Source organism: Lissotriton vulgaris, chromosome 2_1 (assembly GCF_964263255.1).
Source record: "Lissotriton vulgaris chromosome 2_1, aLisVul1.2, whole genome shotgun sequence".
NCBI lineage: Eukaryota > Metazoa > Chordata > Amphibia > Caudata > Salamandridae > Lissotriton > Lissotriton vulgaris.
Genome location: NC_141687.1, coordinates 680,463,026 through 680,477,130, shown reverse-complemented (window position 1 = coordinate 680,477,130; position 14,105 = coordinate 680,463,026). Strand labels below are relative to the sequence as shown.

The 14,105-nt window shown below is 44.1% G+C and overlaps 1 protein-coding gene across 2 annotated transcripts in view; it reads right to left on the bottom strand.

Annotated features, from left to right (window-relative positions):
• Nucleotides 1-14,105, bottom strand: part of SPON1 (spondin 1) — a 1,234,287-nt gene that overhangs the window by 104,456 nt on the left and 1,115,726 nt on the right. For both annotated transcript variants that reach the window (XM_086955876.1, XM_086955877.1), the window contains exons 10-11: nucleotides 6,040-6,115; nucleotides 4,733-4,915 (exon numbers count right to left, since the gene is read on the bottom strand). In XM_086955876.1, the coding sequence (XP_086812002.1) occupies nucleotides 4,733-4,915; nucleotides 6,040-6,115 (259 nt within the window). The remainder of the gene's footprint in view (nucleotides 1-4,732; nucleotides 4,916-6,039; nucleotides 6,116-14,105) is intronic.

Here is a 14,105-nt window from a genome sequence, read left to right as displayed (position 1 = left end):
TTCTAAATGCCCTATATGTACCAAAGCAGTTATAACTTAGATATTTTCTGTTATGGAAATAAATTATCCTGGACTTCCTCTACTCTTGTTTCCTCTGATTATCATTTTAGCTTCAAGTGATCTCTGTATCTACATGGGGTTCAGAATGTTTAGGATATCATTTTTAAGAATATCGTTCTCAGTGCCAGGTGCTTAACTTACCTGATTACGACAATGATGATTATTATTATACAATTTTATATGATAATAAATACATACGCATGATGGGCCATAACAATGCAAACTTGTTTTTTATAGTGTTTCATATCATACCTAAAAAGATGCTGAAAATATTGGTACTTAATTTAACACCACTGACAGTATCGACGAGTGAACTGGCAAAGTTGGAAAGAATTGAAACTCATGACCTGAAGATCACAGGACACGACATTGGTGAAAGTTTAACTCACTCAGCCATAATGCCAGCAAGATTAGAGAAGCATTTCTTAGTAACCACAAGATTCCTGGCTGCCTTTTCATTTATTTAGAAATTCTGCCAAAAGATAATTTTCTATGCATGTTTGGTGCCACTGACCTGTCTTCTTTCTTGGCGCTTCAAATGTCTCCAATGTTTTGAATTCTGGTGTTTCATATTAACCTTGCTTCGTTCTTTTGAATTTTTTTATGTGAATCAGTTCAATTTATGAATTAAGACACTAATTATTTGGTAATCAGAGGTTCATTCGCCACGGTCGTGTAGTAGTGAATAGTTTTTATGTTCTTATTCTCACCCATATTCAGTCTTCCATTTCTTTATAGTACTGCAGCTAGTTGAGCTGATAAGGCTTATATTCAAGTTATGCCTTGGTTTCTACGGGCCTTGGGTTAAGAATTTTCAGGTGTATTTCTTGATAAACCCCCAAACTGGATCACCAGTGACATTGCATAATTCGGATTGCTCATTTCAGCATTGACGAGAGTGTATATATTGATGAACCTCCTGTTTTGAATTGAAATTAAGTTAATTGGAATATAAATCTGTGCGAAGGCAGAACTAATCATGTGACATACTTTTTAATACCCTAATACAAAAAAGAGTGGAAGAGTGTGGCCAACAAATACTTCACTATGATACCATAAGGTTCTGGCACTACATAATGAAAGTATTGATTTTAGGACAATGTTCAAGATGAAATCAAGGGGAGCCTTTCCTAACCTGGTTATTCTGCTCTTTTTCTTGTTTATGATGGTATGACGTCTGTCATACTGCAAACTCTATTAGCATTCTACTTCAGCTCATGAGTGGATACCACTTTTTCCACTGCAATTGAGTCGCTCCTTTTGAAGACAAAGTTGCTCTTGCTTCAGATCCACAACTTGCCAGACATGACTTGTCAAGTAGTGACTGAGCAAGGATTTTCTGTAAGCACCAAGAAGCAAATGTCTCTATAGTTTTTTTCTGAATAAAGCAGATTTGCTTTAACAGTAGAGGACATTCCCATTTAGTTTCCTCCTATCATCTATCGCCATTCACATGGACTCTTGTTACTCAAAGGCTGCCAGCAATTGGTCATGCACCTTTCATTGAAGGGACACAGACCTACACTTGACTGCCCTATGGCTGGAGTGGAACTTGTCATCCAGAATACATCCATCCTACTAAAAGACATTTTGATGACTACCACTCAGAATGAAAAAGGGGTAGATTTAGTTTCTGTTTTAATTACCTCCAGGTTATTTTCTGCTTTAATTCCCATGTATCAATGACTGTCACTTTATATGAAATAAGAAGAAATTAATAAAGCATACAAACAGATAGATAATATTAAAAGTGTAAAGAAATTACATGAAATCCAGAGCAACTCTAACCTAAGTTCCATTACTATATGGAGGTGGCTGGGGGAGTTTTTCTGGCCCTTGAACTATGAAGATATTTTAATATATTGTTACTTTGTTTAACTATGATCGTGATATATATTGCTAATATTACAAGCCACCCCACCAGAAAAACCCAAAGCATCATCAAGACACAAGGGCAAAATATGCACAGAAAACTAGACCAAGACCTTTCAGAAAATCCCAACCAACCACACCAGGAACCTTGATGTCGACACCAATCTCTTTAATAAATGGCTCATGGACTGCCCTAACCACACCAGTGCCACCAGAAACAAGACCTTCAAAAACAACAAGTGACCCAGCTGGTACATGAATGACCTCTGGAAGTCCAAGCGCCACGCAAACAACTTTAGGGAAAATGAAGACTCAACAAAGATCCGCATGCAAAGCTGCCCTCAACCTGTACCACCAACAACTATGAAATGCAAAGAAATTGATCCTAACTCTCAGACTCCAATCCCGCAACTGCCAACAACAGCATCATCCCATCCCAAGCAACCTCTCAAACACCTTTAAACAGAGGACTGCTAAGATCTACAACACTTTCGACCTACAGCATATTATTATGAACTATCCTTGACCAGTTGGACACTTCCTTCATTGCCAAACAGCAACTAAGGAACAGGAAGCCCCTCTTGAACGAAGAAACCACCACCCTGATGAATACCATCCCATCAGGTGCTCCATCAGTCCCATGCCCCCACTTCCCATGCAACCTTGGAAGAACCAACATCTCCCCCACACTCACTACAATGTTCAACACTTACATAACCACCGCCACCTTCCCGTCTTGCTGCAAAAATACAGAAGTCAACACCCGATTAAAGAAACTAGCAGAAGACCCCAATAACCTTGTTCCTGCTTTTTCAACTAAAATCGTGGACAAAGCATGCAATGCCCAACTTGCAGACTAACTAGAACTCCGCCTACTCCTAGACAGCTCTCAATCAGACGTTCGCACCAACCACAGCATAGAAACAGCCCTTATTGTGGCCACCAATGACATCAAAAGTATGTACGACTGAGGAGAAATGGCCGCACTCATCCTCCTCGACCTCTCCGCAGCTTTCAATACGGTTTACCACAAGTCACACATCAGAAAGCTTCAGCAGTTTGGTATCTGTGTATTGGCCATAAAGGGAATATCCTCCTGCCTCGTAGACAGAATTCTATGAGTTAGACTCCCCCCTGCACCTCAGAACCCAAATAACCCATCTTCAAAGTCCCTCGAAGGTCATCAGTCAGCCCAACACTTTTCAACGTCTACATGGCACCCTTTGTGGACATCGCCAGTGCCCAAGGCATCAACATAGTATCCAATGTGGATGACAAACAGCTCATCCTCTCCCTTACCAACTCAACCAACACCGTCAATGCAAATTTCGCAAACTTCATAAGCAATATCACAGAATGGATGAAAAACAACTGCCTCCAACTCAACACAGACAAAACCTAACTCCTTATCTTCAGCAACAACCACACCCCCCCCTGGGACGCCTCTTGGTGGCCTCAAACTTGGCCCTCCACTGCAGACCATCCCTAGAATCTCAGCATTGATCTGCCTGCTCATGGAGAAGCTGGTGTCCAGGCTGATCCTGTCTCCTCATCATGCTTCCACATCATGTGAATGCTATGCAAGATTTTCAAGTGGATTCCACTGAATACCAGATGAACGGTCACCCAAGCGCTTAATACACACATATATTTTATTATGGAAATGCCCTCTACATAGGAATCTTAGACCATGTCCTATGCCGACTCCAAATCACCCAGAACAACGACGCCAGACACATCATTAACATCCCTTGAAACAATCACATCTCTCCACACCTCATCAATCTCCACTGGCCCCCAGTCCAGGATAGATGCAGGTTCAGGCTACTCACCCACACCTAGAAAGCTCTCTACAACACTTGCCCAGCTTACCTCCACCACCATGTCAATTTCTACCAACGCACAAGACACCTTTGATCTGCATCCCAGGAAAAACACACCTCTCCCGCATCAAGAAGACAAAAACCGGAGAATGCTCCTTTTCATACCTTGTATTCAAAGCTTGGGACCACCTCCCTAAATACCTATCAAAAACAGCCCCAAAGAGGTCTAAAACCGGCCCCCACCCTGGTGGCCCACCGGGGAAACTCCCAGTGCCCACTGTGGCCAGTTTGGCTCGGCCCCTGTCCCGATCAGGCAAGACACATCCGCCCTGGCAAAAACCATGCGCTGTAAGTCGCAGGCCATGTCTCCCGGCCACCAAGGTTTCACAGTGATATCTTCGCAGGATGCTTTGGCGAAGGATGAGGGATGCAGAGCTCCTTCTCAAGCATTTTATGTGGTCACCATCTTGGTAACGCCCTTAACTGCATAACATTCTTTAAAAAACCACACTGCTAGATTACCAGCCCAAGCTCATGCTAATTAACTGTGCCATCTAGTTTGAAAAATGTCCACTCCTCAGTGGTCAAATAATCTGTGGACGCTATCACTTCACAACATTACATTCAATACTCATGGGAAACAGAATTTTGATCATTCCACGAAAGCAACACAACCGATTGACATAATTTTTAGTTCTACTGCACCAGGACTCGGTTAACTTTTGACTTTATGTGAACTTTCATTAAGCAGAAACACAGTGAACTGTTAAAAAGTTTATTTAAATACAAAATTCTACTCTAACTGTGTAACTTTACCTATGAACAAATCTAAAAAGAGTGGGTGTATTCAATGTTAGTACGAAAAAGAGCGCAGGCATTTATGGATGTTGTCTTCACATGTTGCCCAGAACATTGTCTACAAGAGTGGGTCCCCAGCTTTGGTTTATTGTTCACTGCTTAGGTTATGTATTTCTTACCTTCATCACTGCAGCCTGGCCCCATGCATTGCTCAAAATCCTGGGTGTTGGGGCACGGCACGCTGAGGTCAAGCTGGGCTTTCAACATTCGCTGTCTCATCCTCTTCCCTTTGTCGCAAGTGGCCGAACTGCAGGCTGACCAAGGTGACCAGTTGGAGTAGATGCAGGTTTCTGGCGTGTCATCTAAATTTAATGAGAACTTGATTTCTTAGTAAAATATTTTTATTGTTCTATAAATATTAATTGAAATGCAACTGCATATTAGATATAACAATTGCAAACTACAGTCGATACATTCCGAAACCAATAAAAAAAGTGTAAAAAAAAAACTACGAATAAATTCTTATTGTATTCAGAAACTTATTATAAACCGTGGGGCATATGTAGGAAGCCGTTTGCGATTTGCAAACGCCGGAATTCGCAGAATTCCGGCGTTTCTGAATGGCAAACAGCGTTTTGGTATGTATGGGCCACAAAGCAAAATAAGGAATCGCAAAAATTGTGATTCCTTATTTTGCTCAAGCATTAGAGGAATCGCAATTTTGCGATTCCTTAAATGCTATGTAGGGGTGCCTTGAAAATTGCGCTTTTGGCTTAAGGAATCGCAAAATGCCACCTACTCCAAGTAGATGGTATTTTGCGATTTCCTGTCAAAATGCATTTTTTTTTAAGTTCAAAGTGCCATGTGGCGCACAGACATGCCCTTAGAGCATAGAAAATCGCAATTTGAGAATGTATCCCCATTCATTCCTACGGGCCTCTTGGCCCATAGGAATGAATGGGACACTTGTTCCTTAATTGCGATTTGCAATTTGCTAATCGCAATTAAGGAATTTTAGAGATTCGCAAAAAAATTGCGATTTATTACATACATTCCATTTTGCAATTCTCAATTAGCCATTCCTTAAAAATCGCGATTTGAGAATCGCAAAATGGAAATTACCTACATATGCCCCCATTATCGTATCATTACAAAATAGATGATTGCTCATTTATGTGAAATATATTACAATCTTGATTTGATATTTCCTCGGTAATGTCTTTTTTCTAATTAAAATCTCTTTAAACTACATCATGCATTGCATAGCTCATATATTTTTCGTTCAAGATAGCAAAAAATGTTTCTTCATTCACTCGGATTGTTTTAATAACTGGATAATTTTGGAGAACTGCTTTTGGGAATCGTAACATTAAAGCATGCAAACAAAACGCGTTGCAATGTCTATTGGCGGTAACAATGTCGTGAATTTAGTATTTACTAGTGGTCACACTCTAGGTTTAATTGTCATAATTGCACACGCTTTTACCTTCCCCTCCATCATCTGTTACAAGATCAGCCACAATGTCATCCACATTATCAGGGACAATATTGCACTGTTCACCCTGCGAACAAAAACAACGAGAAAGAAAAGAGCACAAATTACCCACAGAGAAAATCAGCCATCGGAATCTAGGATTATGACAAAATAAATCACTAAAGCAATTGTGTTCAAGAATAGTTCTGATTTTTCAGAAATCACATCTATCTCAAAATCGGGTTTCTCTTCAGAGATATTTGAGTCCTAATTCACAAAGGCAAACTTACTCTTTTGGGTAAATTTACTATTTTTTCAATATTTACAAACTACGATTTAATAGTAACTTGACCCGTGTGTCAAGTTTCACTTGGTGGTTTAAGATATCCCAGTGTGGCTACTGGACTAATCATAAAATACATAGGATACCTTTGTTGGAGTGCGTCTGTTCTTTTTCTCTCATCACCTCCGTAGCACCAGATTGATTTCTGACATTCATTGGCTACTGGAATTGTGGAAACGTATAACCTTTATTAGCCATGGCACCGAGATGCAGTTACATTCTTGTCATGTTGACCCTGCAGCTCCTTTTGCCACTGGGGACCGTATAACACGCCTTCAGTTTCCATTGGCACTGGAGACCACAGAGCACCTCTTCAGATCCCTTTGTCAATGGGCACCACAGTAGACTCTTGTCAATAACAGTGATACATTCTTGTGAATGTACAGTGAGCCTACACTTGCCTCTGGGTTGTTCTTATATGCTCAACTTAGTCGTCTTGTATTATTACGAATGCTTGATTTCTTTACACATGCCACAGCAACACATAAACGAATAGCTCTCATCACAAATCCAGTGGTTGCCCTCTCATTAAGTGAAACTGGATTGTGGATAAAAATAAGTTTCAAGGGCCTCATTACAGATGGCCAAGTACAGAAAACACTGTAATAACAATCATGCACTTAGACTGGGCCATTACATGCTTAACATCTGGGACTGAGAATGAGATGTGAAAATTGGTGTTTCTACACCAGTCCTAGCATGTTATTTCCCACTTTTGCATTTGTTTTCACTGGATATTTCAGCTGCTTTGAGAGGTAAAGAGTTGGTTAAAATGCTTGTATGGCATGTTGTTCCCAAGGGATTTTTAACCTCTATTGGGCTAGTAACTCACCCTACCCGTCCTATCAGGTGTAACAGGCGACTTGTAAAGAAGTGCTAAATTTGATCCAGAGAGTATAGAAAAAAACATATCAACAAAAGCTAAGGAGAAACTGAAGGTAAAAGCGAGGTGGGCATGTCCTTGCTCTATAAGCAGTTTTAAACCTATTATTGTTTACGGATTTACCTGCTACGGACACTGTCTGAATCAAACTTAAGCACACAAAGGAAAGTACTGCCAAAAGTGAAGTCTTGGTGCTGCTTCATAAAGCTTCACATGGCAACGCCAGATGTCTTATTCAATTGGTAGTGTTGGCACGTGTGACTTAACAGGTACTCTCTATAAATAGCATATACTTTTTTATTTGAAAGACCAGACTAAACACCATTCATTTTCTGTCCTCTAAACTACATGATATCAATATCTTTCAAAATGCCTTCTAGTTAGGCACAACCGAATGTTTGACAGGCTCAAAGGTAATTGTCTCGCGATGAAACATCAAAAACATGAAGACTATTTCCCAACCTCATTTTTCTATTTGTTACACATATTTCCCCTATGCCCTCAATTCATTCATACACACATTCATATTCTTTTAACTCTAAATAAAAACGTTGCTCCGGGACAACATCAACACTTCACACGTTGAAGTGTGATGCACCTAGTTCCATTTCTTTTGCACACTCTTGTTGATAAAACTGGCCCTCCCTGCAGGGCAGCCCCCAAACATTTTGCATTCACTTCTACTATTCTTGTTGAATTTAGTTTTGCTGGCCTTAGACCTGATAGAATTCAGTTTTCGATGCTCCAACCATCCCTATTTCCATATGTGAGTTAGCATCATATGACTAACTGATGAAGTACGTATATATGCACGTGTGTGTATTTTTCTTCTTATTACTTGATTATTCAAATATATGTGTGACGATATTAGTTCCTTAGCTTAGCCTGTGTGCCTCCATTTTGTGTATCTCTCAGTGTCTGCGAGTCGCACTCGCTCATCTGCCCCTCCCGTAGGAATAGAGAGTTTCACTAAGACAGCAGTTTTCGTTTCTCAGCTTACTGTGGCCGAAAGTAACAAGTCTCTTTATCAGTAATATTCTCATGCCCCAGAGACGCTGAAGCCTAGCTCCGCGGCCTTGAGTAAAGATAGCGATGTATCCCTTGCAGGTGCAGATGCCTACTGTATGAGGACATTGTTCCCCTGTCTGGGTTTCAGTAATTTTCCAGAAGGGGCGTACCCTAATGAACTGTGTTGCATTATAATGTACTGCTGTGATGAAGAGAGTCAGTCCTCTCGACGCACTCTTTGGGGTGTTGGTCGGACAGGGCCCTCTCATATGGGAGCTTGTGGCCTAATAAAACACTCTGTTTATTCTTCTCCACTGTCCGGCTGACTTCTTACAGAATTACTATAGGTGAGTGCGGTAAGTCACTCGGGTGGATTTGAGCCACGCTTATCAGATGGCGCCCGAATAGGGACCCCGTGATAAAGATCTTTCTCACCCGTAGGTGGGTAGCAGAAGACCGGGGACCCGCTGGTCGGCACGGTGGGCCCGGGTACCCATCTGATGCCGAGCTTGGTTCTCGCAGCGCTGCCCCACCCTGCTGATCGGGAGAGGTCCCGGTTCGGATCTTACGCCGGGGTCCAGAAGGCGGAACTTGGAGCTGACCGTGTTGGTCCTGGCAGCCGGAGGTGGAGAACGGTAGAGGTCGGTACCGCCTACGGAAGGTGAGTGGTCCACCTGTGATTGTTTAAGGAACTGGAGTGTTCCGGGAGACTAGGGAGTCTCCGGTGGTTTGAGGAGCCGGTGTGCTCCTGGGGCTAGTGTGCTCCGGGGAACTCAGAGTGCGAGCAGGCGCTCTGACAGACTTGACAAGGTTGGGAGAATATTTAGATATATTGTTTGTAGTGATCCGACCGGGTGATACTGTGGTGAAGGCGTGGCTCATTACGGGTGGACTCCGGAACTCACCCTGAACTCCTAGAGTGGTGGTTCAGTGGAGGTGAGCCCTGGGTCTCCTGTGGTAAAGTGCGCAGCGATCCATAGTGCCGCACGGGGAGCGGATGTGTTCTCCATCCTTAGAACAGTTAGTGTACTGTTCGGTCTGCGGTAGGGTCCAGGTTCCCCAGGACTTGGTCGACGGGCCTTGTCCCATTTTGGTAACACGTATTTGGAAGAATTTTATATGTGTATGTGTGTCCTAATGCATATTATGTGTGTGTAAATGAGCTCGAGCTAGTGATTCAAGGTGACGAATTTTGAGGAGAAGTGTTTTATTCTACACTAAAGCAGAGATGCCGTGTTTTAGTAAGTTACGATGTTTTGGATGCTGTTTTCGCCCCTCAGATTCCAGGTTGGCCGAGAGCCAACCTGCACCCCCTGAGGGCACTCCAAGCTTTGATATGTATATCAAGCATGGATTGCCCCCGATATTGTTTGGCACTCTATGGCATCGATACACCGCTGACAATGTGGATTTGCAGTGGCCCTTGACGGGCTCTTTTGAAGAAGCTAAATTGGATTATTTGCAGGACAAATTGTTTGCTAGGCGTAGCCGTCAAAGCATGTTTGATTCTTTAAGAGTGTGGCAAAAGGAAGCCAGGAAACGTAAGTTGAGAGAAGAGAAAGAGGCTTTTAAAAAGTCCGCGCAGACCATGGCGCAGAAAGCGAGAGAACATACCAAGAATGAGAATGAGCAGCGGTTGGAGCGCACAGATAGGCTTTGCAGGTTGAAAGAAAATAAAAGTTATGTAGTACGGGAGGATGAACAGGATGAGATGGAAGATATTTTGAGTACTCGGCCCCCTCCTCCTTATGCTCCGCAGTCATTGTATCCCTCTCTGCTAGCTCCCGCCTCCACTAGTGGGGTTCTGGATCCATTGGCGAGAGCCCCGCACCAACATGGCGCAGCGACTTCTGCTTCCCCGCCCTCAACACCCCTCGTTTCCTTGCTCCAGACCACTTCACCCGCTCCCTTATCCCAATTCTCTCTAGCACTCCCTACTGTTTCAGCTAGCACCACCCCTAGTCAGGAGATGTCAACACCGAGTCGAGGCGCAGGTAGTGGACTGCTCTCACAGGTACGGAAGTTGCTCACGCGTTCTACGGTTGGTTTGGATGAGAAAAGTATAGTGGCCAACCAGGCATGCCAGTGGGCTAGAAATAACATTTATTCGTTTGAAGACATTTGGTCTACCATGAAAGATTTTGAGCCTTTGATGCAACAGCACGCTTTGTGGCATATGTCAAATGTATTAATAACGTTATGGGAGCAGGGGTATGGAGGTGTGGCTCCGGCGGCTTTACGAGATATACAGAACGGAGCCTACAGAACGAATACAGGGGTGAAGGAGGTGATGCGCAGTTTACGTGCCTTATTGCAGTATAGAAATGAATTGCCCTCTGCAGGTACGCCCCATTTTCCAGGTATACATCCAATGCGTGAAGTGCACCCCATCTTTCATCCCGAGATACCCGAGATGGTAGACCCAGTCACGAAGGCTGTCACCAGGAATAGGATAGACACACATTTCCAGGAGCAGTGGGTGTATACACCATGGAAGAGAAGTGAGGTGTTAGCTTTAAAGGCCCAGTTGCCGGACTCTAGAAAGAACCCGACTGCATACTATAAAGAATTGACGGAAGCTGCGTCTTCCACTGTAATGACTCTAGCTGATGTTGAACTGTTTTTTGGACTTCTGGTTCCGGTCGATGTCTGGCGCCAGGTAAAGGGCACAGATCATTCGGAAGAACTAGGTGGTACGTGGCAGGAGTTGCAGGATTGGGATAAGGAACGTAAGCCAGGAGAAAAGCCGAAAGCCGAGATTTTGGCGTTGCCGGGGCGCATAATAAAATACATGCACGCTCTCATTCCCCCGAAGAAGGTAGACTGGGACAAGTTGACGGCTTGTAAGCAGAAAAAGGATGAGGCAGTCTCGGACTTCTTTACGAGGTTTGAAGAGGCGTTTATGGATTTTAGTGGGCAAGATGTGTCACAAGATGGAGGGTTGCGACTCTTTGTTAATAGGTTTGTCATGAACTTGTTGCCTGAGGTTTCAGCAAGACTGCAAGCGTCGGAGAGCACGTGGACGACGTCCTCTCCCTCTGGTATTCTTAGTATGGCTCAGTATTATGAGCATAGGGAAAATGAGAGTAAGGACAAGCAGGAAAAGAAGGCTAAGGATTTGAAGACTAGGGTTTTGTTACAGCAAGTGTCGAGGGGTCGAGGGAGAGGCGCGGCACTAGGGCGTGGATTTGGTGGCTATGGCAGAGGTGAAAGTAGGGAAAGATTGGGACCGAATCAGTGTGCGAAGTGTAAGCAAGAGGGGCATTGGTGGAGGGATTGCCCTCTGTTTCAGTCAAATGCCGGTCCAGGGCGAGGTCGAGGAAGAGGTAGTGGTGACTCCGGGAGACAGAATGTGCGGTCAGATGGAGGCGGGAGGCCGGGAGGTAATTATTTCGACAATGGCGCGGACAGGCAACAGTTGCAAAGGGGCAGTGGTCAGTATTATAATGATGACTACTCTGTGGACGATTTGACAGGGTTCTCCCATAACTAGGACAGCGTAGGACAGAGCGAGGGACCAGTGCCTGTGGAAGTTGATCAGAGGGGACCCTATGTCGAGGCAGACTTATTGGGGTCTCAGCAGAAATTTCTAGTGGATACGGGTGCAACGAAAAGTTCAGTGGCTCATTCTCGGGTCCCCGGGGCGGCTCTGTCTGGCAAGAATAATATCTCTGTGGGTTTTTCAGGTACCCCGGTGATTAGCCCCATTTCCAAACCCCTTACATTAACGATTGGTCCTTTCACTATTGATTCACCGTTTTTACTGACATCGAATTGTGGAGAAAATTTACTGGGCTTAGACTTATTGAAGAGGTTGCACGCCACCATTTATTGTTCTCCGGATGGCGTGTACATCACGTTAGGCCCGACTGTTGCTCGCCCACTACAGTGTTTTTCTAAAGATGACCCACTACCACCTGAATTTGAAGGGATACCCGACAGTTTGTGGGCTGTCAATGATACAGATGTGGGTGAAATGGATATCGCCCCGGTAACAATAAGGGTAAAGGTGGGAGCGAAACTACCCAGGGTACCACAGTACAGAATTCCTAGGGAGGGAGAGAAAGCCCTGTTGCAAATAATACAAGATTTGATTCAGTCCGGTGTAGTGGAAGAGACGGATTCGAACATATGTAACAGCCCCATACTGCCGATCCTTAAAAGACGGTCGCCTGATGCCACAGATAATACTCCTGATGTTTACAGGTTTGTGATTGATTTGCGCCATGTGAATAGAGTGGTGGAGCCACAATACCCGGTGGTCTCGGACATCACTACGATATTGACAATGATTCCCCCATCTGCTAAATATTTTTCTGTCCTGGACCTGAAGAATGCTTTCTTCAGTATCCCAGTACATGAAGACAGCCGTTTCCTCTTCGGATTCTCATTGGCTGGCCGAAGCTTCAGGTTTAAGAGAATTCCCCAAGGATACACAGAAAGTCCGAGCATATATAGTCAAGCACTGAAGGCACAATTGGATGAACTGGAACTTCCACCCGGCAACGTTATGTTGCAATATGTGGATGATATCCTGATTGCATCGGACGACGAGAAGGGTTGTCGGGATGCTACAATCAAATTACTGCATCACTTGGCGAAAAGGGAACATAAGATGTCCCTTCCAAAATTTCAATATTGTCGAACGGAGGTTACTTACCTAGGTCACCTCCTTTCGAAAGCGGGGAGGAGATTGACGCCAGAGCGCATAAAAGCGATAACTAATATGAAGGTACCTAACACGCAGCGAGAGGTGCGCGCATTCTTGGGCATAACATCGTATTGTCACCAGTGGATACCTAATTACGCGTTACTAACAAAACCCCTATTGTATCTGACTACCAAAGAAGTGCGCGAACCCCTACCTTGGACCCCTGCATGTCAGGAAGCGTTTGAGTCACTAAAAATTGCTTTATGTTCTGCACCCGTTCTGGGAACACCTGATTACCAGAAGCCTTTTGTTCTTTATGTACACGAGGCGGAAGGTTGCGCGTTGTCTGTCTTAACACAATGTTTTGGAGGGAAACAGAGACCCTGCGCTTACTTTTCTGCGATGCTCGACAATGTGGCAAGAGCGCTGCCGAGCTGCCTGAGAGCCACGGCGGCTGCTGCGGTCTCTATAAGACAATCGGCAGGGCTTGTATTGGGTTCAGACCTCACAGTAATGGTACCGCATGCTGTGGACATTTTACTAAACAGAACACAGACGCAGCATTTAACGAGTGCTCGTCTTACCGGTTATGAGATGACCCTCTTTGCGCCCCATGTGACAATAAAAAGGTGTGCTACACTGAATCCTGCCACATTGTTACCTATCCCCACGGATACAAAGGACGATGACATACATGATGACATACATGACTGTTTGTTTCGGACAGAAGAAGAGACAAAGGGGAGGGTGGATCTGACGGACAAGCCCTTAGACGAACCGGATGGGGAGTTGTATGTGGATGGGTCTTGTTTCAAACTTGCAGATGGTACATCGACAGCAGCATATGCAATAACGACATTACAGACGGTAGTGGAGACCTCTAGGATACCTTACAATTCGGCCCAAGCTGCAGAAATTATAGCTTTACTGAGAGCATGTGAATTGAGTGAGGGATTGGACGTGAACATTTATACTGACAGCCAATACGCCTTTGGCGTGGCTCATAATTATGGGTGACTGTGGGCAGAACGGGGATTTCTGACTTCACATGGACAACGCATACAGCATGGTCCGCTGATATTACGACTGTTAGCAGCATTGACGTTACCCAAGCGACTGGCTGTGATAAAGTGTAGCGCACACAAGACAATAGTGGATGATGTGGGACGAGGCAATGCCTTTGCAGACGAAAC